The sequence below is a fragment of the Leptopilina boulardi genome, unplaced genomic scaffold, assembly GCF_019393585.1.
Source record: "Leptopilina boulardi isolate dan_hultmark-lab unplaced genomic scaffold, ZJU_Lbou_2.1 LbouV2_70, whole genome shotgun sequence".
NCBI lineage: Eukaryota > Metazoa > Arthropoda > Insecta > Hymenoptera > Figitidae > Leptopilina > Leptopilina boulardi.
The window spans coordinates 1711902-1736264 of NW_026138017.1; the positions used below are offsets into that span (position 1 = coordinate 1711902).

The 24363-nt window shown below is 24.0% G+C and overlaps 1 protein-coding gene across 6 annotated transcripts in view; it reads left to right on the forward strand.

The window, feature by feature from the left end:
- LOC127290500 (potassium/sodium hyperpolarization-activated cyclic nucleotide-gated channel 2) overlaps positions 1-24363 on the forward strand; it is a 167652-nt gene that overhangs the window by 53006 nt on the left and 90283 nt on the right. For 5 of the 6 annotated variants that reach the window (XM_051319102.1, XM_051319097.1, XM_051319100.1 and 2 more), the window contains exon 3: positions 14199-14282. In XM_051319102.1, coding sequence (XP_051175059.1) covers positions 14199-14282 — 84 coding nt within the window. Of the gene's footprint in view, positions 1-14198; positions 14283-22113; positions 22466-24363 lie in introns of those variants that run through there. The other variant, XM_051319099.1, reaches the window with a different exon arrangement.

A 24363-nucleotide genomic window follows, 5' to 3' on the forward strand; every position in this document is an offset into this window, starting at 1 on the left:
ACAGCTTTATCAAAACTCGAATTGAACAAGCCGAATGAACAATAAATAATGAAAGCCAGGATCCTGATACAGCATCAACACATTCGATTTGCACATTGACAATATATAAAGAATATGTTTGTTATCAGTAGTGTTTACACTATATATACATATATAAATTCAGTAACTATAGCTTATATTCAATCAAAAATTCACTTCACACTCTCTTCACTTCAATGTACAAAATTCCTGACACGTAAAGCTATCTTAAAAAAAAAAAAAAAAAAAAAAAAAAAAAAAAAGTAAATAAAATTTTTTCGCTTTATTAAAATTTATGCTTGTAAAAATTGGCAAATATTTTCTTTTCTAAAATTCAAATTTTCGAGAAAATGCAATAAAAAAATATTTTTAAATCAATTTGTTTCTTGAAAAAAAAAATACCTAAAAAATAAGTATTTTCGTAGGTATTTAATTATTATTTTTAACGAAAATAATTTCACACTTTTTTTTTTTATTTAACATTCAAAAGTAAATGTCGGAAAATAATATGTTAATTTTTCGATAAATATTAATGTCTGACTAAAAATTTCTTTAACTACTAAAACTTTTTGTATTTTCTCCTTTTAAATTTTTTTTGTTTTTTTTGCAAGGAATTTTTCTGTTTGTAAAAAATTTTTACTTTTTGTAAAAAATTTAATATTTTCTTATTACTACCAACTTGGAAAATAATGGAATAAAAACAAGTATAAAATATAATAGTTGCAAAATTTATTTCTACTCGGTCATTTCTTATTGGTAGTTGGAAAATTAATTTAAAACAATTTTGGGCAAAGGATAGCGCAGAAAGTTTATAGTGACAAAGAAGTTGAGGGAAAATACTTTTTGTACACAAGAGGAGCCATCTTGATCTCAGTTGAGTTTCTCCAAGTGACTTTGACTGTACAAGTAGAATGGTAAACATCCGCAGGCTTATATACAGAAAATCGGCTATATATATATATTAGAAGCATCATCCTTTTTCCTGGACCATAAATTTAAAAAGAAAACCCAAGCAAAAGAGTTATTCTCAAGTTTCCCAGAAATGACTTTTATTGTTTTAATTATATAAATCATTTTTTTTTTTGCTCTCATGTATAAAAACAAGCGTCATTAATCTTTATTCTCAAATTAGAATCTTTTAATTATAATTAGTATTTAAAGCAAAATTTAATAATAATAATTATTATTATCATTATTATTAGGTATTATTATTATATAATAATAATAATAATAATAATAATAATTATTATTATTATTATTATAATAATTAATTGATAATAATTTGTCCACTTGCAGAATAATTTTATTTTATACAAGTGATGTATTTAAAATTTAAAAAAATATATATTTAATTTTGGTGAAATATGTTCCATATTAAAAAAAAAAAAAAAAAAAAAAACGCCACTTCCGTATTTAAACGCAAATTAGTCGTTTTTTAGGAATTTTAATTTTGACTAAGCAAATAAACCAGAGGGAGAATACAGTGAGAACAAAAGGTTTTATTGTGCTTTTTTTCTTGGTCATTCATTCGTACTCTCTACATCATATGCTCCACTTTTTTTTTCATTCTTTTGACAGTTCACTCGCCTACACACGCAGTTACACTGGAAAAAAATGTGGTTTCATTAAAGTCACACTTTTGAGAAGTGTTGCAAAAAAAAAAAAAATTTTTTTTAAGTACCACACAAAGGGACTGATTAATTTTTATTTTTTTTTTAAATATTAGTGTCAATATTATAAAATTATATTGTAAATTATAAAAAAAAAATATGGTTTTCATAAAATAAATAAATTTCAGTAGTAAAAAGACATTTTAGTCAGACATTGTGTGATTTAAATCCAATTTTGTGGAATTTCTAAAAAATTTTCCACTTCTTTTAAAAAATCTCATACAAACTTTTTGTTCAAGTTTCAAATTTTTTTAATTTTTATTAAAGTACAATAATTTTTTATTACAAAAAAAAAATTTAATAATCAACAATTAATTAATTCACATAATAAAGTTACTAACTAAAAATGTTACTAAGTACCAATGACACAAAATATTATTGTTACTTACTACCAATGTTACTTAAAATTACTGTTACTAACTACCAGTGTTACTAAAAATTATTTTTATTAACTACCAATGTTACTAGGTACTAATGTTACTAAGTACCATTGTCACTAACTACCAATGTTACTAAAAGTTACTGTTACTAACTACCAATGTTACTAAAAGTTACTGTTACTAACTACCAATGTTACTAACTACTAATGAAATAAAATATTATTGTTACTTACTACCAATGTTACTAAAAATTACTGTTACTAACTACCAGTGTTACTAAAAATTATTTTTATTAACTACCAATGTTACTAGGTACTAATGTTACTAAGTACCATTGTCACTAACTACCAATGTTACTAAAAGTTACTGTTACTAACTTTCAATGTTACTAAGTACCAATGTTACTAAAAGTTACTGTTAATAACTACCAATGTTACTAAAAGTTACTGTTAATAACTACCAATGTTACTAACTACCAATGTTACTAAAAATGACAGTGACTAACTATCAATGTTACTAACTACCAATGCTACTAAGTAACAATGTTACTAAGTACTAATGTTACTATATACCAATGTCACTAACTACCAATGTTACTAAAAGTTACTGTTACTACCTACCAATGTTACTAAAAATTACTGTTACTAAAAGTTACTGTTAATAACTACCAATGTTACTAACTACCAATGTTACTAAAAATGACAGTGACTAACTATCAATGTTACTAACTACCAATGCTACTAAGTAACAATGTTACTAAGTACTAATGTTACTATATACCAATGTCACTAACTACCAATGTTACTAAAAGTTACTGTTACTAAATACCAATGTTACTAAAAATTACTGTTACTAACTGCTAATGTTATATGGTTTTCATAAAATAAATAAATTTCAGTAGTAAAAAGACATTTTTAGTCAGACATTGTGATTTAAAACCAATTTTGTGGAATTTTCAAAAAAATAAAAAAAAATTGCCCAGTAAAAAAATTTATTTTTTAATTATTTTTTTTTTTTTGAAAAAAATTGAAATATTTCAATTTTGAAGAATTTTTTGGAGTCATTTGAAATTGATAATGAATAAGCTGAAAATAAGCCTTGTTAAGTCTTTTGAATGATTCGACTAAATCTTTGCTCTATCATGTTTGCGTTTCACGATGAAAAAGAGGACTTTCAACGAAAGTAATAAACCCAACTGGATTCTCCTCTCTTTTTTTTGCCGCTTCTTTCGAAGTCGTGTCGTAATCCTTATACTTTGGTTGGTTTAGTCCATGGAATATGACGTGTCTATCGGATAGGCATATACCTTCCAATTTCCAATTTTCTCAATTACCGATCGCCGTATCCCATTAATAAAATAATTAATATTCATTTATCCAATCATCTCCAATACGTGAGAGAGAGAGAGAGAGACAGCCTCTCACTTTACTCTCATCCCACACAAACACATACAAAGTGAAAATAAATTTTCATCAATATTCGACAGTTTGTCACATTTTGGAAACATTTTTTTTTCCAACCATATTTTACAAATTTAGATTAAGAATTAATTAGAAAAAAATTTTCTCTACTAAAATTTATATATAATTAGAAAATTGAAAATTTATTTCAAAAATTTTTTTAACTGTTTTTTATTTATCAAATTTTAATTCCAATTATATAATTTTTTATACAGTATAAACAAATTATATAGTAGAATAATAAAAAATTTGCAAATTTTTTAATAAAGTGCCTTTTTTTGTATAAACAATTGAATTTTTCAAAATTGAATTATTTACACGATATATAAAAAAACTCCTGAGAGAAATTGTATATATAAGTATGGACTAAAAAATTTTTTTTTTCTCCTTTTTTTTCTTACATGTTTATTGAATCAAGGAACGAGTAAAGTTTTGCGAGGAAACAAATCTTATTGCTTTCTATTCTTATTTTGAAATAAAATTTCGTTGAAGAGTGAGTCTGGTATAAAGTGAAATTTTGTCGAGTATCGAATGTGACTTTTGGAGTTTAATACATCGTCGAAACTCTCTCTCTCTCTCCTCTCTATTCCCCCATATAAGATATATAGTTTACGATCATCTCTCATCGAGATATATAAGACAAAAATCAATATCGACAGAAATATGATGAAGATGAAAGAGAAAGTTTCTATATATACTGAAAAAAATAATTTTTTTTGATCCAAATAAATATTAATTTGCACCAATTAATTTCTTTTTTTTTTGACTCAAATATTAATTTCGACCAAATAATTTTATGGCAAACTTTAAAATCCTTCGTGTAATTTTTTTTCAGTAGTATAAATCGTTTTGAGTCAGACATAATGTCCATTATAAAATGTAGAAAACAGTAGTTCAAATAAATATTTGGTCAGACTTTTTTGAATTTATTACCTTTTTCAGTAGTATAAATTATTTTCAGTCAGACATATTAATTAATAAAATCATTTTTTTATATTTCAATAAAAAATTATTATAATAATTTTTTTTTATTACAAACCTAATAAATAATAATTATTTGTAACAAAAAAAAAAAAAAAAATCAAATGAAATAATTTTCCAAGAAAATTCTTTTACTTGGGGAAAAAAAAAAAATTTCTTGACAAGTTGGAAACCTACAAAGTGCAAAAATAAAAAACGTTTGTTTCGATGTAAACTCGCAATTATATAATGCTCTCGAGACTAGGACAATTTTATAATAATTCAATTTTTTCAAAAATCAAATTCTTCTCGCAATGATGACTCGATAATAATAATAATAATAATAGTAATTTTTGTTCGCCAAGAATTTTCTAGAAAACGTATTTAAAAAATTGAGGGATTCATCGAGCTTATCTCCATTCTTCCCTTATACCGTTCGTCCTAACTCAATTTCTCAACAAAGTTATAAAGATCGAACGTCTCCTCTCTATCGTTGACAGCGAGAAATGGACTTGCTGAAAAAAAACATCTTCTGGGTACAATCTATTCCAAGGAAAAAAAATTTATAAAAAAAAAAAAAAAAAAAAAACTTGTGTCACAGACGCAGTTCAAGTTAAAGAAAAATCGTCACCCTAATCATTAAATATTGTAGAAAAAAATTTTTTACTAGGGAGAAATTCGATTACAACGATATTGCGAAAAAAAAAATTGGCCAATTTTCGATTTTTTTGGGAAACAAAACTTCAATCAAGTTCCCTACTTTTTTTGGAGGGGGGGGGGGGAAATTGTCTCAAAAAATTGGACTATTTTCGTTTTTTTGGGGGGGGAAAATAATTCTAGAAAAATATTTTTTAAGTTCCTCAATTTTTTTGAAGGAATTTTTCTAAAAAAAAAAAATTTTTTTTTTCTATTTATTAATAGAAATTTATGAGAATAAAGCGAGATACATTATTTATTCAAAATAATACGTGGATTTATATGTTAAACTATTCTTAAATAGTGAAGCAGATGGTCCAGGTTTGAATTTCTCAGTAAATTTGAGTCCAGTGGAAAATTTCATTGAGCTGTTGTATTCACGTTATCAGATTTATATATATATATATATATATATATACATATATATATATATAACAGATTTCGCCTTTTGGGCATTGTGCCAATGAACCTATGGGTTTATTGGTTGAGCCAATCACCGATTACATTCTTGGCGTATTTCTGACGTCAGATAACACGAGAGAGATGAAAATATTATATATATTAAAAAAAAGAAGAAAAAAAATAATCAACGAAATTTGTGGTTCACTTTTTTGTTTTCAAAATTTTTTGGCTTGAAATTTGGCAAAAGATGAAGGTGAATAGTCTCTCGATTAAACTTATTCGAGAAAAGATGTATGTTTATTCGAAAATGAATGGTCTTTTTAGAATTCTCCATTATTTTTCCTCAAGATGCTTTTAAAGAATTGAAATTTACATTTTTCCATTTCGACGATTTTTTTTAAAATGTATATATAGATATGATAGTTTATCTTCTGTGAATTGTTATCAGAAATTTAAAAAAAAAAAAACGTCAAAGAAATGCGTTTCATTTATTTTTTCAGAAAAAAAAATTTCATTTTACTTAAAACTATTTACAAAATTCATTTCTGATAAAAAATATTGTCTGACAAAAACATTATTTTTCTACTGCTATTTTTTTTTTTAATATAAATGAAGAATATAAAATTTTTTATTATTGCGAATTTTCTATTTACAATTAGTCTGACTATAACAAGACCATATATCTATTTGGAATTGTTTTAGATAAATTGATGTCTGACTAAAACAATGTTTATTCTACTTTGAGTTACTAAAGTGGAATTTTAAAACCTGTTAATGTCAAAATTTGTTTTTCTTACAATTTTTTTTTCTCAACTAAGTTAAAAAATAAAATGTCTGACTATAATTAGACCACATATACATACTTGTAACTGTTTAAGAAAAAAATTATGTCTGACTAAAACAATGTTTATTCTACTTCGTGTTACTTAAAACGCAAATTTTTGATACCTGTCAATAAAAATAATTTATTTATTTACATATATATATATACGGGCAATGCCCTTTCGTACAAATGTACTAAAGTATAAAAAAAGAACATAAGAAAAATGACAGTAAATAATAATTTAATTTAATTTTTTTTTCAAACCCCACTTTAAAATTGAAATTTGTTTTTTTTTCTAACAAAAACATCGATAATCTGGGCCACGTTAAATAATAGGAGGCCTTGTACATGTGCTTTAGATAGCCTACAGCCCCCAAAAGAACGTCCCCTTGAGAGAATTTTCTCTAGCTTTTAGCGTCCAAGACCTTTATTCCTCGTGCAATGTTGTACTGAACCATTGAGACCTGAAATTCGAGGTCAAAGAAAGCCCTCGAGGTTTTTTGGCAAGGTGAAAGGAAAGTATATCGACGAATTTGAAAAGCTTCAGTCTGCCGCGATGCTTATACAAAAGAAAAATTCGCCGAGGCACATAAGAGAGAAAGAGAAAGGGAGAGAAGAAAAATTACATAGCACACTAAATATATACTGAATGGTAAAAAATTATGTTCGAATGGATATGGACCATTCCCCCCCTTCCCATACCTCAAAAAATTTATTTTAATAAAAAAAAATACGAAACAAATAAATCTCCATGTGAAAAAATTTATTGATAAAGTATTGGCAAATTTTTTTTTATTAAATTCAAATTACTTTACTGTTAGCAAATAAATATTTACTTGAACCAAATAATTTTTTATTTAAACAAGGAAATTTTTATTTGTACCAAGAAATTTTATAATTATAACTAAATAATTTTTATTTAAATGAAATAAATTATATTTGTCTCAATAATTTTTGTATTTGAAACAAATACGATTTAATTAATTAAAACACGAACTTAAGTAGGTAGAAATATTTTAAGTTAGAAACAAATATTAAATAGCGTATGTGTAAATTAAAGTAGGAAAACTAGTTTTCGCCAGTCATAAAATTTTACAAAAAAAATGTCAGTAGAACAAATTGTTTTAGTCAGACATTTCGAATTTGAATTTCTTCTACGTAGAGAAAAAAGTTTTTTGTTAGACAGCAATTTTCATAAAAACGTACAATTTTGTTCAATTTTTTATTGTTTAGTATTATTTTTGTAATTTTAAGTAGAGAAAGACGCTTTAGCCAGACATTTTAATATTAATTCATTTTTTAAAGAATAGTAAGTAGGAAAAATTATTTCAGTCAGACATTTCAAGTTGAACTCTTTATGTAAACAGATGAGTTTGATTTTAGTCAGACAATTGTAGTAGAAACAATTGTTTTAGCCAGAAATTTTAATTTGACTATTTTTCAATGAATAGTAAGTAGGAATTTTTTTTTAAGTCAGACAGTAATTTTACAAAAATGTAAGTAGATACAGTTATTTTTAGCGACATTGAATTATGAATGTCGTAAGTAAATTCAAGTAGAAAAAGCAGTTTTTGTCAGACACAAATTTTCACAATAAAAAATTGCAATAGAAACAGTCGTTTAGGTCAGATATTTTATTTGAATTACCTTATTTAAAAGAATAATAAGTAGAAAAATATGCTTTAGTCAGACAGTACTTTTTATAAAAAAAATACCTAAGTAGCTAGAACTGTGTTAAACACAAATATTACATGGCACATGTAAATTGAAGTAGAAAAAAATAATTTTCGTCAGACATGAAATTTCACAAAAAATTGCAGTAGAAAAAATTGTTTTAGTCAGACATTTTAAATTTGAATTTCTTCTTCAAAGAATAGTAAGTAGAAAAAAAGTTTTTTTTGTCAGACAGCAATTTTCATAAAAATGTAAGTAGAAACAGTTCTTTTTAGTCAGACATTAAATTTTAAATGTCGTTTGTAAATTCAAGTAGTTAAAACAATTTTCGTCAGGTACGAATTTTCACGATAAAAATTGCAGTAGAAAAAATTGTTTTAGTCAGACATTTAAATAAGAATTCATTTTTCAAAGAATAGTAAGTAGAAAAAAATGTTTTAGTCAGACATTAATTTTATTTAAACGTGGATGCAATTTTAGTTTTTTACCATTTCTTCAGTCAATTGTAATTTAATTTGTAATTTTCTAATTTGTAATTTTCAATGTAGTACAAGATAATATTTATTCAGATATTCGAAACGTTTGTAATTTTTGTCAGTAGTACAAGTCAATATTTAGTTTGACTTTCCATTTTATTCTCTTTGTACCGCTATAGAAAAAATCGGTCTTTATTCGGACATAAAATTTAGTTTACCAAAAAAACAGTAGTAAAAGTAAATATATAGTCAGAGTTTTTAAATGTTTAATTTTATCAGTAGTGCAAGATTAAATTTAAAAATCAGTAGTAAAACTAAATATTCAGTCAGACTGGATAGTTTGTGTAATTTTTCTCAGTAGTCTAAATCGGTTTTAAGGCATATTTTATGTAATATAACAGTAGTACAAATAAATATTTGGTGAGACTTTTGGATTTTTTTTGTGGCACAATGATTAAATTTGAAAATCAGTAGTAAAAGTAAATATTCAGTCAGACTGGATCTTTTGCGTGTAATTTTTTTTAGTTTAAATCAATTTTTAGGGATAATGATACGTATATAATGTAATATACATTAGTAGAAAGAAATATTAATTTATTTTATATATTTATTTTATTTTGTGAGAATATATATACATAGTTGGCGAAAAAAAGGGGTTGTGCAATACACACTCGATATATGTGAGAGAAGGTCAAGCACCCTTTCCGCCAGACAATGAAGCACTTTGGGTTTTGTCGAATAGCGAGCGCGGATCGAACGATCGCATGCGGTGGTGACGACGACGGCCATGTGTGCAAAGGCTTTTGCGATTTTCCATATATATATATATACAAAACTTCCGGTCGCGCAAGCGTCGCGTGTGTCCAGCTGCAAGCTCGATTAGGAAACTTGGTCGAAAGCAAAGCCTTGATATAATGCAACCTTTGGTACGCTTAATTGCTTATTCATTCGTTTGTTTGCTTCGAGATTCAAGTCTCTCTTTCTCTCTCTCTTTCTCTCTCTCTATCTCTCTCTCTCTCTTATGCCGAGCGTTATATTCGTTATGTCTCTCGCCTAGTCGGCAAACTCCAAATATCTATATGCTAATTTCATTTTAAGTAAATGTTTAAATTTAAAAATGAGGATTTAAAGATACTCAACATTTTAACTTTTATTCTAATATCTTTTGCTTTTTCTATATTCATTCATTCTATCACTGAAAAAAAAATTATTTCCCTAATAGGAAAAAATTTGAAATTATCTAATTTTACGCAATGAAATTGTTTAGAAGTAGAAAAAGACATTTTAGTTAGACAATGTAATTTTATTTACACTTTTTTTATAAATTATTTTTATATAAAAAAATGTTTCAAATTTTTTTTTTGTTTTTTTTTATACCGGTTATTGAGAAAAATAAATTACAATAGATTTTCTTTTACAACAGAAGTATTTCAGGTGCAGATTTGTAAAATTCTCAAAGAAAGCAAAAAAGAAATAGTTAAAAGAAGCTAATAAAACTCCTTTGAAAATGTGTCCCAAAAGCTTTAATCAAGAAACTTTGCAAAACTTTGATATATATATATATATATATATATATATATATATATATATATATAAGTAGAAAAAAGTGTAGAAACTTATAAGTTTCCACTTTCCGTTCAGGATTGCAAAATTCTTTACTAAAAGTTGCTACTTATTCTTGTCTAAAGTAACGCTTTCCTCCGTCTTTTAAGACTCGATTATTATTTAACTAATTCATTAGACATTTCAACTGTACAGAAATTTTACTTTTGTCCAATATTTTTTATTATACAAGAGTCATATTAAAATTTGTTTCAAAAATTAGCAAATAATTTCTCACAAAAGGTAAAATTTTTACTATACTAAAATAATAATTTTTGTTTTTTTTTATGTCTGATTTTTTTTAAATTTAATACTTTTTAAATATCAGACTAATATAAAAAAAATTTCTACTCAAAATTTTTTTGAAATCCTATAATAAATCCCTTATAAGTGGCATTTAGTAGAATATAATAATTATTATCATCGTTAATAATCGATAATGCAGATTATAACCTTCTACTAAAAAAATTAAATGTCAAAGGACTATTTTTTCAGTTTATAAACTTTTTCCTTTTTTTTAATTGCAAAAAAAAATTATTTAATCTTGCAAAAAAAAAAAAATAGTAGACAATTTATTATAAAAACAATTATTTGAAATTTATTTATTTTTATATTAACAAAAAAAATTATATACTCTAATTAATATTATTATTATTATTTCATAAATATTAAATATAAAAATTTTATTACAATTTTTGTCAAAAGTTTATTGTATATGAAAAAAAAGTTGTTTGCCAAAATATAACGATAAAAGTATTAATGTCATATATTTCCCCCCCCCCTTTTTTATTATGTGTAGAGAGGCAAAAATTTAGGATATAATCAATCAAACTTTATTTATCGCCAACTTTACTGACATACGAGTTGTAATGGATCAGTTTTATACTCTAAGCGTTCACTTCATCGATATCATTTAAGCTCTTGAAATGCTTACATCGATGTACCTATCTTTCATTGGAAACCTCGTTGAAAACTTTTTAAAAGCTGCATTCAATATATATGGAATAAAAAGAGGAGAGTTAGTTGTATTTAAAAAAAGGCATTTCAAACACTTCTCGTTTTTAGAATTTTTCCATTAAAAATCACAAATTGCAGTATTTCAATATATCCAATGAAATTTTGCGAAAAGAAATATAATTTTAGAATTATTTTAATTTAATAAAATAAAATTGGAAGATTCTTTAAAATAAATGCAAATTTTTTTTTTTTTTTTGATAAATAATTGGCAATTTTCCAGTCCGGCAAAGTCATTAGTTGCTGTAGTAGAAAAAAAAGCTAACATGTCTGACCATAACGTACTTTTTCCACTTAAAAGGAATATAATATTGTCTTGCATTCGTCTGGATCCACTTGGTAAAGCAGCCGGATATTACTCAGAAAGGGTTACTCCTTCAAGTGGAAACGTAATGCAATGGTCAGACAAGAGAAAAAAAAACTTGACGTTTCACTGGTATTGCTTTTCTCTCGGAAATCAAATACTTCTCTTTGATGCTCCATTATATAAACTGCAACTTCAGTTTGCTTTAACAAAATTTATTCTCCCAAAAAAAATAAACACAATTATTTTACATTATTTTTGTAATAAAAAAACAATTTTTTTTAAATACAAAAATATTGACTTATACTACTGACAAAAAAAAATATTACATTACGTAACATTATGCCTGACTGAAACCGATTTATACTACTGAAAAAAATTACACAAAATATCCAGTCTGACTGAATATTTAGTTTTACTACTGATTTTTAAATTTAATCATTGTGCCACGAAAAGAAATCCAAAAGTCTGACCAAATATTTATTTGTACTACTGTTACATTACATAAAATTTGCCTTAAAAGCCATTTAGACTACTGAAAAAAATTACACAAAGTGGAGAAAATCTGACTAAATATTGACTTGTACTACTAATAAAATTATGAACGTTTACGAATGTCTAACTTGCACTACCTGAGAAAAAATTACGAACGTTTATAATGTCCGACTAAATAATGACTTGCACTACTGATAAAATTAAACATTTAAAAAGTCTGACTATATATTTACTTTTACTACTGTTTTTTGGTAAACTAAATTTTGCGTCCGAATAAAGACCGATTTTTACTATAGCGGTACAAAGAGAATAAAATGGAAAGTCAAACTAAATATTGACTTGTACTACTGACAAAAATTACAAACGTTTCGAATATCTGAATAAATATTATCTTGTACTACATTGAAAATTGCATCCACGTTTAAATAAAATTAATGTCTGACTAAAACATTTTTTTCTACTTACTATTCTTTGAAAAATGAATTCTTATTTAAATGTCTGACTAAAACAATTTTTTCTACTGCAATTTTTATCGTGAAAATTCGTACCTGACGAAAATTGTTTTAACTACTTGAATTTACAAACGACATTTAAAATTTAATGTCTGACTAAAAAGAACTGTTTCTACTTACATTTTTATGAAAATTGCTGTCTGACAAAAAAAACTTTTTTTCTACTTACTATTCTTTGAAGAAGAAATTCAAATTTAAAATGTCTGACTAAAACAATTTTTTCTACTGCAATTTTTTGTGAAATTTCATGTCTGACGAAAATTATTTTTTTCTACTTCAATTTACATGTGCCATGTAATATTTGTGTTTAACACAGTTCTAGCTACTTAGGTATTTTTTTTATAAAAAGTACTGTCTGACTAAAACATATTTTTCTACTTATTATTCTTTTAAATAAGGTAATTCAAATAAAATATCTGACCTAAACGACTGTTTCTATTGCAATTTTTTATTGTGAAAATTTGTGTCTGACAAAAACTGCTTTTTCTACTTGAATTTACTTACGACATTCAAAATTCAATGTCTGACTAAAAATAACTGTATCTACTTACATTTTTGTAAAATTACTGTCTGACTTAAAAAAAAATTTCTACTTACTATTCATTGAAAAATAGTCAAATTAAAATTTCTGGCTAAAACAATTATTTCTAATACAATTGTCTGACTAAAATCAACCTCATCTACTCACGTTTACATAAAAAGAGTTCAACTTGAAATGTCTGACTGAAATAATTTTTCCTACTTACTATTCTTTAAAAAATGAATTAATATTAAAATGTCTGGCTAAAACGTCTTTCTCTACTTAAAATTACAAAAATAGTACTAAACAATCAAAAATTGAACAAAATAGTGTGAAACAATATGAAATATAAAAATTAGTATAAAACAGAAATAAATAGTAAAACTAATATTAAGTGGTAAAAAATAATATTAAGTAAAAAGAATAATATTCAGTGAAAAAAAAATATTAAGTAGAAAATATATTATTTAGTATAAAAATATTATTAAGTATAAAAAATATTATAAACAGCAAAAAAAAATGTAAATATTACATAAAGTATATAAATTAAATTAAAATTAATTGTCGAGCAATTAACATGTGAAATTGACGGGAGTGAAGAGTGTTGTAGGCAATTAATAAAAGTATCGAGAGTTGAGAAATCCGTTTATCGGTTTACACTAAAAGGAGTTGTATAATTAATTGGATAGTCCTTATTATATACTTAAAGTACATAATCCTCTCCCAGTTTAAACATGATAATTACCACCTTCTGATATACTATATATATATATAATATAGTGAAATATAGCATGAGTTCATAACAAGAGCGCTATAATGAGCGCTCACCAATGCTATATCATTTCTGTCAACAATAAGAAATCTGATAGTCTATGTAAAATATTCTCATCATCGTATTACCATCTCAGATCTCTTTTAGTTCTTAAGAATTCTCTCTCTTTCTCTTTCTTTTCGACTTTTATCATTCAGCTTGCTTGCATTTTCATTCATTTCAAGAATATTTTATATTCCTTTTTTTTAAATCTCTTTCAATTTTTAAATGCTGTTTTATTTATTAATATTGCAGTAGATTTTTTTTTTATAAAATATTAGATGAAAAATCGTTTTACATACATTTTTATAGTAATTTTTCTTTATTTTAATTAAGTAAAAATATTTTTTAAAAAACTGTTTTTTTGTTTTTTTTTTGCAGTTGTCACAGTGTTGAGAGCAGACATGCCGCAAAACATGAAAAACGTCCGTCGCAGAAGCTCGAAACCTCCTGGCCATTCTCCCTGTAAGTTTATTTGGATCTCTTTTTGTAACGCTATATATACTTTTCAAGAAGAATAACAGAGACCAATTGAAAACATCGATATATTTATTCTTCACTTTGCAATGAACTTTTGTTTAAGAGAGAGAGAGAGAGAGAGAGAGAGAGAGAGAGAGAGAACAAAAACCGAAACATATTTCCAGTGATAGTAATTTCAATTTACTTTTCACAAATAGAAATACAAAAAAAAATTGGTTTCATTAATCAAATGTGAAGAATCTCTTTTAATGGAATTAAAAAGTAAAAGCTGGAATTTATTTTACAAAACAACATTTTGCTCAAGAAAATATCTCTTTATTTAATTATCTGTAAATTAACTTGAATTAGAAATTAATTTTTTTTTTAATTCTTCAGTCAATTTAAAATTCTATAGATAAATTTTTATTCAAATTAAACTTTTAATTTTTTAACTAAAAATTTCCATGTTATTACAACTCTTGTTACTCTCTAAATCTGAATTAGTAAAAAAGTTTACTAATTTGAATTAGTGACTCACTTTTTGCTACTCAATTAGTAAAATTTTACTAATTATTAGTAACTTTTACTAATTATTAGTAACTTTTACTAACAATTAGTAAAATTTAACTAATTCTAAAGCAAAAAGTGAGTGACTAATTTAAATTCCTAAATATTTTTACTAATTCAGATTTAGAGAGTAATTAACGCAATTTCTATTTGGCGAAAATTCATTTAATTCGATTTAAGCAAATTTTTATTTAGCCGAATTTTTAAGTATCAAAATTTCTTTTTTACTGAATTTTTATTTAACCAAACTTTCATTTAGCCAACTTTTCATTTGTTGGCATTATCTTCTTTAATAATTAAAATTTCTAATTAAAATCCGAAATTTTGTTTGGCCAAAAAAATAATTTAAAAATGAAAACTTTAGAAAATTTTTATTTGATCAAATTTTTAAGTGTTAGAATTTCTATTTTGTTGAATTTTTATTTAACCAAACTTTCATTTAGCAAAATTTTATTTAAAAGAAAAGTCATTTCTGTAAAAAATGAGAATTTAGTGTGTTAAATCAAAATTCTGCTAAAATTTCCACTAAATAATAATTCTTATGAATGAAAACTCAAAAGAAAAATTTTGTCCAAATAAATATGCTATACAATAAAAATTGTTTAATAGAAAATTCACTTAGTAGAATTTTTTTTTTTGGTTTAACAAGAAAAATTTTGCTAAATAAAAATTCGTTTTAGTGGAAGTTAAATAAAAATTTTGGTTAAATAACATTATGCAAAAAGTATGTTAAATAAAAATACGTTTTTAGTAAAAATTCGGTTAAATAAAATTAGACAACAAAAAAATTTGTTAAATAAAAATTCAACCAATTGAAAATTCGATTAAAGAGTAAAATTTCTTTAAATAAAAATTTCTAAATAAAAATACATTTTAGTGAAAATTCGTTTAATTATTTAATTAAAATAAAATTTCCTTAAATCTTAAAATTTGGCTATATAAAAATTCGACTAGAAGAAAATTTGGCTAAATGAAAATTTCGGTTAAATAAAAATTCTACTAAATTCAATTAATTAAAAAAAAATTTAAAAATCCAACTAAATGAAAATTGAATTAAATTTTGCAATTTTCATAAAAAAATTCCAATAAAAAAAATTGTTTTTCCTTTTTCTCTCTCACAAACGACCCCCCCTACAATTTTTTTTTTTTTGCTATATACGTGAAATAAACGCGCAATTTCGAAAGCGATTCAGCAGAAAAACTGTACTCTAATTGGAAAGAGCCGTTGAGTAATTGTCCGGAGAATTGGTCAACTTTGAGCGAAAGTAATTTTTTTTTTTTTTTTTTTTGCCTAAAAGGATGAATTCGATAAGAGTAAAAAAAAGAAAAAAAATTTGCCTTGAAAAGGAGAAAAATGATTTTAAAGCAGAACAAAATTGGTAAAAAAGAAAGTTGCTTGATCCTTGCGGATGTGGGCAAAAGCGGTGGTGAAAAATCTGGCATGAAAAAGAAAAAGACATTAGTATTAGAGAGAAGATGAAGCATCAATAACTGGAGCATTTATAAATCTGTGTGTGTGTGTGTATGTATAAAGATTCTTAGCTTTTGTAATCGTGTGAAAAGGGCCTTCCTCCCCCCCATCTTCTGTCATCCAGGAGAGGATCGGAAGTATTAAGAAGACAATTTCCGTAGATTATTCTTTGCGACGCGAATGGAATACGGGTAAAGGAGCCAGTTATTTTCGTGAGCAGTTTTTCGAGTTGGCGCCGATTCTTTGATCAATAATTGGTGAAACACTTTTCCTATAGGTGGCACAAGTTATCAAACAGCTTCGCGAGCTTTTATCCTGGCTTACAAGCTTGCCGAGATTCTCGTCCGAGGGAACCACTCGGCAAAAATTTTCAAATTTTTTATTTTTTTATTCATATTTTTTTAAAAATAATTTTATTAATTTTTTTAATTTATTATTATTTATTAACTAAGTTAATAAGTTAATAAGTTAACTAAGTAACTAAGTTAGAAATTAATTAATTAGTAATTAATGTACATAAATTATTAGAAGTAACAAATTTATTTATTTATAACAAACAAATGTGTTTTTAGTGTTTATTATTTATGAATTATTAATTAAATAATCAATTGATTAATTAATCAAATTTTCATATAATTTTACATTATTATAAATCAATAACGCGTTAATTTGAAAAGTTTCTAAAAAGTTTTGAAACGTGTTATTGTTTGAAAAATGGTAATCAAAAAATAAATGTGATAAAAAGAAAGTAATGAGAAAAAGTTGATTTCTATGACGAAATTGAAAAGACTTGTCGATAAGGAAGACGTCAGTCTTGAAAAATTGTTTTAATTTTCACATTGTGGAATATTTTTTTTTTTTTTTTTGGTTAAGGAGATTTAAAAAAGTCAAAATGGTACCTCTAATAAATTATTAATTAAAAAAATAATTAAACAAATAACTAAATAAATCAATGAATAAATAATCAAAAAAAAAAAATTAGTAACTAAGTAAATAACTAAATAAATAACAAAATAAAGAACCAAGTAACTAAATAAATAACTAAATAAATAAATGAATAAATAACCAAATAAAAAAATTAATAACTAAATAAATAAATAAAAAAATAAAGAACCAAGTAACTAAATAAATAACCAAATAAGTAACTAAATAAATAAATAACTAAATAAGTAAGTAAATAAATAAATGAATAAATAACCAAATAAAAAAATTAGTAACTAAGTAAATAACTAAATAAGTAACTAAATAAATAACTACAAAAAATAACTAAATAAATGGCTAAATAAATAAATAAATAACAAAATAAAGAACCAAATAACTAAATAAATAACCAAATAAGTAACTAAATAAACAAGTAAATAAATAACTAAACAAATAACCAAATAAGTAACTAAAAAAATAACTAAATAAATAACTAAATAAATAACTAAGTAAGTAACTAAATAAATAAATGAATAAACAACGAAATAAAAAGAAATAACTAATACCAATTATTAATTTATCAAAGAACCATAATGAAATAAACATAAATTACAAATAAATCACCGACATTTTTTTTTAATTAAAATCTTATTAGCCATCACGAAAATTATTTTCATTTGTAAATTTTTGAGAAATTTAACATTAGTTTCATATCATTTCGAGGCTATATACTATAAAATGTATAAACGAGGAAATTAAATTTCGCTGATATGCACAATAATTGTACCTATACACATATAATGAAATTGAAATGTTTCTCGCGGTTAATGAAATTTAACATTAGTTTTAAGGGTGCAAGTTTAGGTATTTTATATATATATATATATACCTTTTTGTAATGAAGAGAATGAGGAAAGAGAGAGAAAGAGAGGAAGTAAGTCAAGGATCAATCCCCAGGACAAACGTTAGTAGCCCTCGACTTATCGCGAAAGCTTGTCTGACCTTAACACTGATTGGTCGATACCCGAAAATAGCAGGGCGCCTATCAGATAAGGGTGGCTTATTTATAAATCTCCCACTTATTACAATGCATTTATATACTCACAGTTATTGTACGTTTTCTAGTTTATCATACACACATATAAAATTCCTCCTCTTCTCTTTTCAGGTCATTTAAAAGTGTAGCTAAACTACAATATATATTTATATACATATATATTTTTTCCCTTCAATTCAAACTTCCTGTTGTGAGAAAAGCAATTCATTGATTGTTCTTTCATTAATTGTTTTCTATAATAATATATTTAACCAAATTTAATTAGAATATAATTATTATTATTTTATTTATTCTTAAAAAAAATTAACAAATTAATTAAAAAATTTATTTAGCTGAATTTTAAATCAAATTTTTATTTAGCATCATTTTTCATTTAGCTGAATTTTCTGTTAATCAAATTTTTTCCCTAGGAAAATTATTACTTACCATCATCATATTTAGCTGAATTTTCATTTAACGGAATTTTTATTTAGAGAAATTATTAATTAGTCCCATTTTTATTTAGCTAAATTTTTATTTAACCAAATTTTTTATGAATCGAATTTTTTCTTAGTCAAATTATTATTTAGTTGAATTTTTCATTTAGCAGAATTTTTATTTAAATCGAAATTTTATTTAGAAAAATTATTATTTACCATCATATTTAGCTGAATTTTCAAATTTTTATTTAACCAAATTTTTTATGAATCGAATTTTTTCTTAGTCAAATTATTATTTACTTGAATTTTTCATTTAGCAGAATTTTTATTTAAATCGAAATTTTATTTAGCAAAATTATTATTTACCATCATATTTAGCTGAATTTTCATTTAACGGAATTTTTATTTAAAGAAATTATTAATTAGTCCCATTTTTATTTAGCTAAATTTTTATTTAACCAAATTTTTTATAAATCAAATTTTTTCTTAGCCAATTTATTATTTAGCTGAATTTTTCATTTAGCAGAATTTTTATTTAATCGAATTTTTATGTAAATCGAAATTTTATTTAGCAAAATTATTATTTTGCATTATATTTCTCATGTAGCAAAATTTTTGTTTAACCAACTTTTCTATATAAAATCGAATTTTTATTTAGCATTTTAGTTAATATAATTTTTCATTTAGCCCCATTTTTATTGAACCTTTTTCTAATTTTGCTTATTTATTCACTGTTTAATTTTTTTTCCTGTAAAAAAAATACCAAAAAAAACCATTCTAAAATTTTCAAAGTAAAATACGATTGAAGTTGTACTTCAAAAGAATGATTTTCTATTCAAATAGTTATTCTCTCTTCTTTAAAGAAAAAGATACAAAATTTTCCTTTACATCTAACGTTCACTATTGTCGATATTTTTGCTTCCAAAAACCACCGTCAAAGAAAAATTTTCCCAACCAGCAAAAAAAAAAAAATTTCATTTTCAAAATCTCAAAAATTCGATTCGAGAGAAAAAAAATTGAAATTACCCCCCAAAAAAAAAAAATATTAATTTTTGCAGCTTAGTGTATAATTTATTACTAAAAAAAAAAAAAAAAAAAAATATTGTAAATACGCACATTCTCCTTGAACTTTTAGCACACAAAAGAGACGTGTTTCCGGTGCATTTTCTTCGATTTTAAAAACGTGATTCGGTTAAGTCGAAAAAAGGGTCGGAGGTCAACGACGGGCGAAAATGCGCTTGCGCTCGGTCATTCAATATTATGAGAGAGCCATGGGACGACAGGTGTCGCCTTGCAGTGTGGCAAGGGCTGATGCACTGTAAATTTTTTCAAAAAAGGAGAAGAAAGCGGATTTATCGGATATCGGACAGTTCTATCTTTTTCATCCCCCCCCCTCCCCCCAAAAAAAGTGATTTGTTTCATTTCTTTTTTTTTTCTTTTCCTTTCTTTTTTTTCATTGTTATTTTGTTCGATGTGTGTTCACTGAACGAATAGAAAAAAAAAGAATATTTTCTCAAACATCGATTTCTGCTCCAAAAAAATATAGAGAAACAGAGGGAAATTTCTATATACAGTGATTGGACTAAAAAAAAATAATTTTTTTTAAAAATCAGTGTTTTCATAAATAGTGAAGAGGAGAAACAAAAAATTTTGTTTTCGTAAAAAAAAATGCCTCATTCAAAACAAGTGCATAGACAATTACATCCTAATTTCAGGGTCGGTAATTGTCGTGATCGATTTTCTTGCGTGACCTTCGTATCGACCAGTGAAGAAGAACTTTGGAAATTAGTGCAATTCGCACTTCTAAATTACTAAATTACCCCCCCCCCCCCCGGGGAGAATTAAAGTGCGATCACTATGATTAGGAAGAAGTGATTTCAATTGCGGCTTTCTGATTCAACATTGGACCTTGATTTTTAAAATTATTTTCCAATTACAAAAAAAAAGAAAAAAAAACAAAATTTATTCAAGATAACTAAAATTACAAGAAAAAAATTATCGAAAATTGTTTATCTACTAAATTTTTCAAAAAATGCAGAAATCAAATTTTTACAGGAAAAATTTGACAAAAAAAAGAGAGTATAAAATTTGAAAAAATTCTCCCATAGATTTAGAGGAAAATTTAGATAATAAAGAAAAAAAACTCAAGAAGAAAATAGATAAAAACGAAAAAATAAAAAAAATTTTATCTAAAATTTCCAAAAAGCAAAATTTTACCATGGAAATTGAAAATTGATTTTCAAAAGAAAATGGAAAGCAAAGAAAAAGAATTATAAAAAGTTACGATATAAATGTATAGAAAACATAAAATAACAATAAAGTAACTTCCATGTAAAAAAGTAATGTCAAAATAATAATAATAATAAAAATAATACTAAAAATACTAAGAGGACTAAAAGTACTAAATACTAAAAGTACTAAAATACTAAAAATAATAAAATACTAAAAGTACTAAATACTAAAAGTACTAAATAATAAAATACTATAAGTACTAAAATACTAAAAATAATAAAATACTAAAAATAATAAAATACTAAAAGTACTAAAAAATCTCAAAAAAGTGATATTTTAACAAAACAAAATATATAAAAAAAAGAATGAAAATTTGACGCAATAATAATAAAACAGAAAGAAAAGGAAAAATTATTTGTAAAAAAAGAAAAAATTAGGTCAAAATTCAATAAATTTTAAAAATATCAATTCCACGAAACAATGAGAGCTTATTTAGCTGCGATTGACAATATTTTCTGTCGATGCTTATGGAAATTATTTTGCGCAAGTGCAGTGCCTTGACGACCGCGGGACGCTTGTTAACATTTTGCTTGCACTTAGAGACAGACACACATATCAAAGTTTAACCCCCGTGTATTCGCATAAAAAGAAAAAAAAAACTTTCGTGTGACATAATCGCATTCTCATCAAAACACAAATTAGATCTCACATCAACGCTAAAACAAAATTTTTTTCACTAAATAAAAAAAATATTTTAGTGCGTGAAAACAATTTTTTTTTTTTCAATTTCGCCCTTCAACGAAAAAAATTGGCTGTGCTTTTTTTTAAATAAACGGAGCTTAATTAGCAAATAGTTCGATAAATAAAATATTTTTGCTATGCACTTTGTATAAAATAATAATAATAATAATAATAATAGAAAAAATGTGTCGAGAAATTTTTCAAGACCGTGCGCTGCTCATTTTTTATTATCTCAAATCAATTGCCTTTTTTACACGCTGCAATTTATTGTAATTTTAAAAAGGAAACAAATTTTTTGATGACAAATTTAATTGTAAATTTAATACATAAATTTTATTTAAATATGGACAACTTAAATTGTTAATAAAAAATAATTCAACGGTTATTAAAACAAAAAAAAAAAAAACTAAAAATCGAAAAGAAATTATAAGAATATGAAAAATGTGATTTCGTGGCTCAATTTAATAATAAATAAATTTTTTTTTTTTGAGATTCAGTGAAATTTTGTTTTTGAAGGAATGACATTTTTTTTTTCTGCCGAAATGTATAATGTGAAGAGAAAGTATCGTGATATTAGTTATAAACGATTGAGACTGATGATTGTAAAATTTGAATTTCTCAAGGACAGATAAATCATGAGAAAAATGATTAATTGAGAAATAAAGAGAGGTGGAATAAATTTATGAATCATGACCAAATACGGATTTGCAAGGCTGACATTATGGAGGACGAGACGATCATCATCGTTACAACCCCCAAATCAGGAAAACAACCCCCTCATGTAGGCAAAAAAAAATAAATAAATAAATAAAAAAATTATTTGTTGTGTTTATACAAAAATTCAAGAAGCATATTTTTTTTTGTCACGCTCGCTTTCAATATTTTTTAAATACTCAGCAATTATCAACACAATGTGCTTTTTGTCGTTGAATGTATATAAAGCTATTTATATAAATGTTTATATATTCATATATATGTATAAGCTAAACCCATTGATATGTTAGAAATATTGCAAATTTAAAGAAATTTTTATAAATTTCCATTTATTTTTGTGAATAAATATATTTTTATATTTGTTTATTAATTATTATTTATTAAATTATTTGTTAATTAATATTTAATAAAATATTTGTTTATTTATTACAAATAAATTATTTGTTTATTAACTATTATTTAATAAATTATTTATTTATTAATTATTATTTATTAAATTATTTGTTAATTAATATTTAATAAAATATTTGTTTATTTATTATCAATAAATTATTTGTTTATTAACTAATATTTAATAAATTATTTATTTATTAATTATTATTTAAGAAATTATTTGTTTATGAACTATTAATAAATAAACTACTTATTTATTTATTAATTAATATTTAATAATATATTATTGTTAATTTATTTCTTTATTTTATTAAAATTATTTAACTTAATTTGTTTATAAATTATTATTTAAGAAAATATTTATTTTTTTGTTATTAACAAATTATTTATTTATTAAGTATTTTTGAATCAATTATTACTTAATTAATTATTTGTTTTTTTAACTATTATTTAATAAATTATTTATTTATTAATATTTAATTCATTATTTGTTTATTAACAATTATTTAATATAATAATTATTTATTTATTAATTATTATTTATTAAATTATTTGTTAATTAATATTTAATAAAAAAATTATTATTTATTTATTTCTGTTCTTTATTTAAATTTCTTTTTAAATTTTAATTATTATTTAATTTAACAAAAAATAAAAATTCCTACAATTCCTTTAGAAACTTGGGACATAAATGTAACCGAAAAAAAAATAATTTTTTTTCCTTACATAAAAATTGCCATCCTGATTATTAATCGATATTTATTTGCATTGTAATGCATATCTTGGGTTTCAGTATTGTCCGCAGAAAAAAAAATGAGAAATGAAAATGTTTGTACACTTTTGTAATAAATTTCATTGTACCCGCAATATTTTGTTGTTTTATCGATCCTGCTTTTTTGTTGCTCCCGCAGCTTTTCTTTTTTTGCAGCTCAACTAAATATTTATAATAATAATCGACATCTTAGAATCGCTTCCTTATCGCTTCACGTGTTGTATTTAGGATAATTATAAAATAAAAAAAAAGGAAAATTAAAAAGTTATATGCACGCAAACTTTTCTCGAGGACTGGTGATTTAACCTTGAACTCAACGCAGCATTTGAGTCGAATTTTTTTTTTCTTATTCAAAAGTAAAAAAGAGAGAAAAAAAAATTAAACACACATAAAAGAAAGGTCGTAGAATAATTTATGAATTTATAATAATAATTAAATACTATTTATAAAATGCTATAAATATAAAATAGAGTATCAAGGAAAAAATATTTTTCTATCCTTAAATATAAATTTAGATATAAAAAATTTATTAATAATAATAAAAAGGACAGAATTACTGTGATAAATAATCAATATTCTAAATATTAATCCTATATAGTTAGTGATCAAAGAGAACGTTTTTATATTGTATTAATATCAGAAACTAAAGCTTTGTTAGAGGGTATATATATAATTATAAGTTTATAAGTTTCCGGAAGTATTATATTCTATTTCCGTGTAGTGACAGTTAAAAAAAAAAAGTAAGAAAGTTACATTCACGCAAATGACGCAAATCATAGAATTGCTTGCAAAAATATATT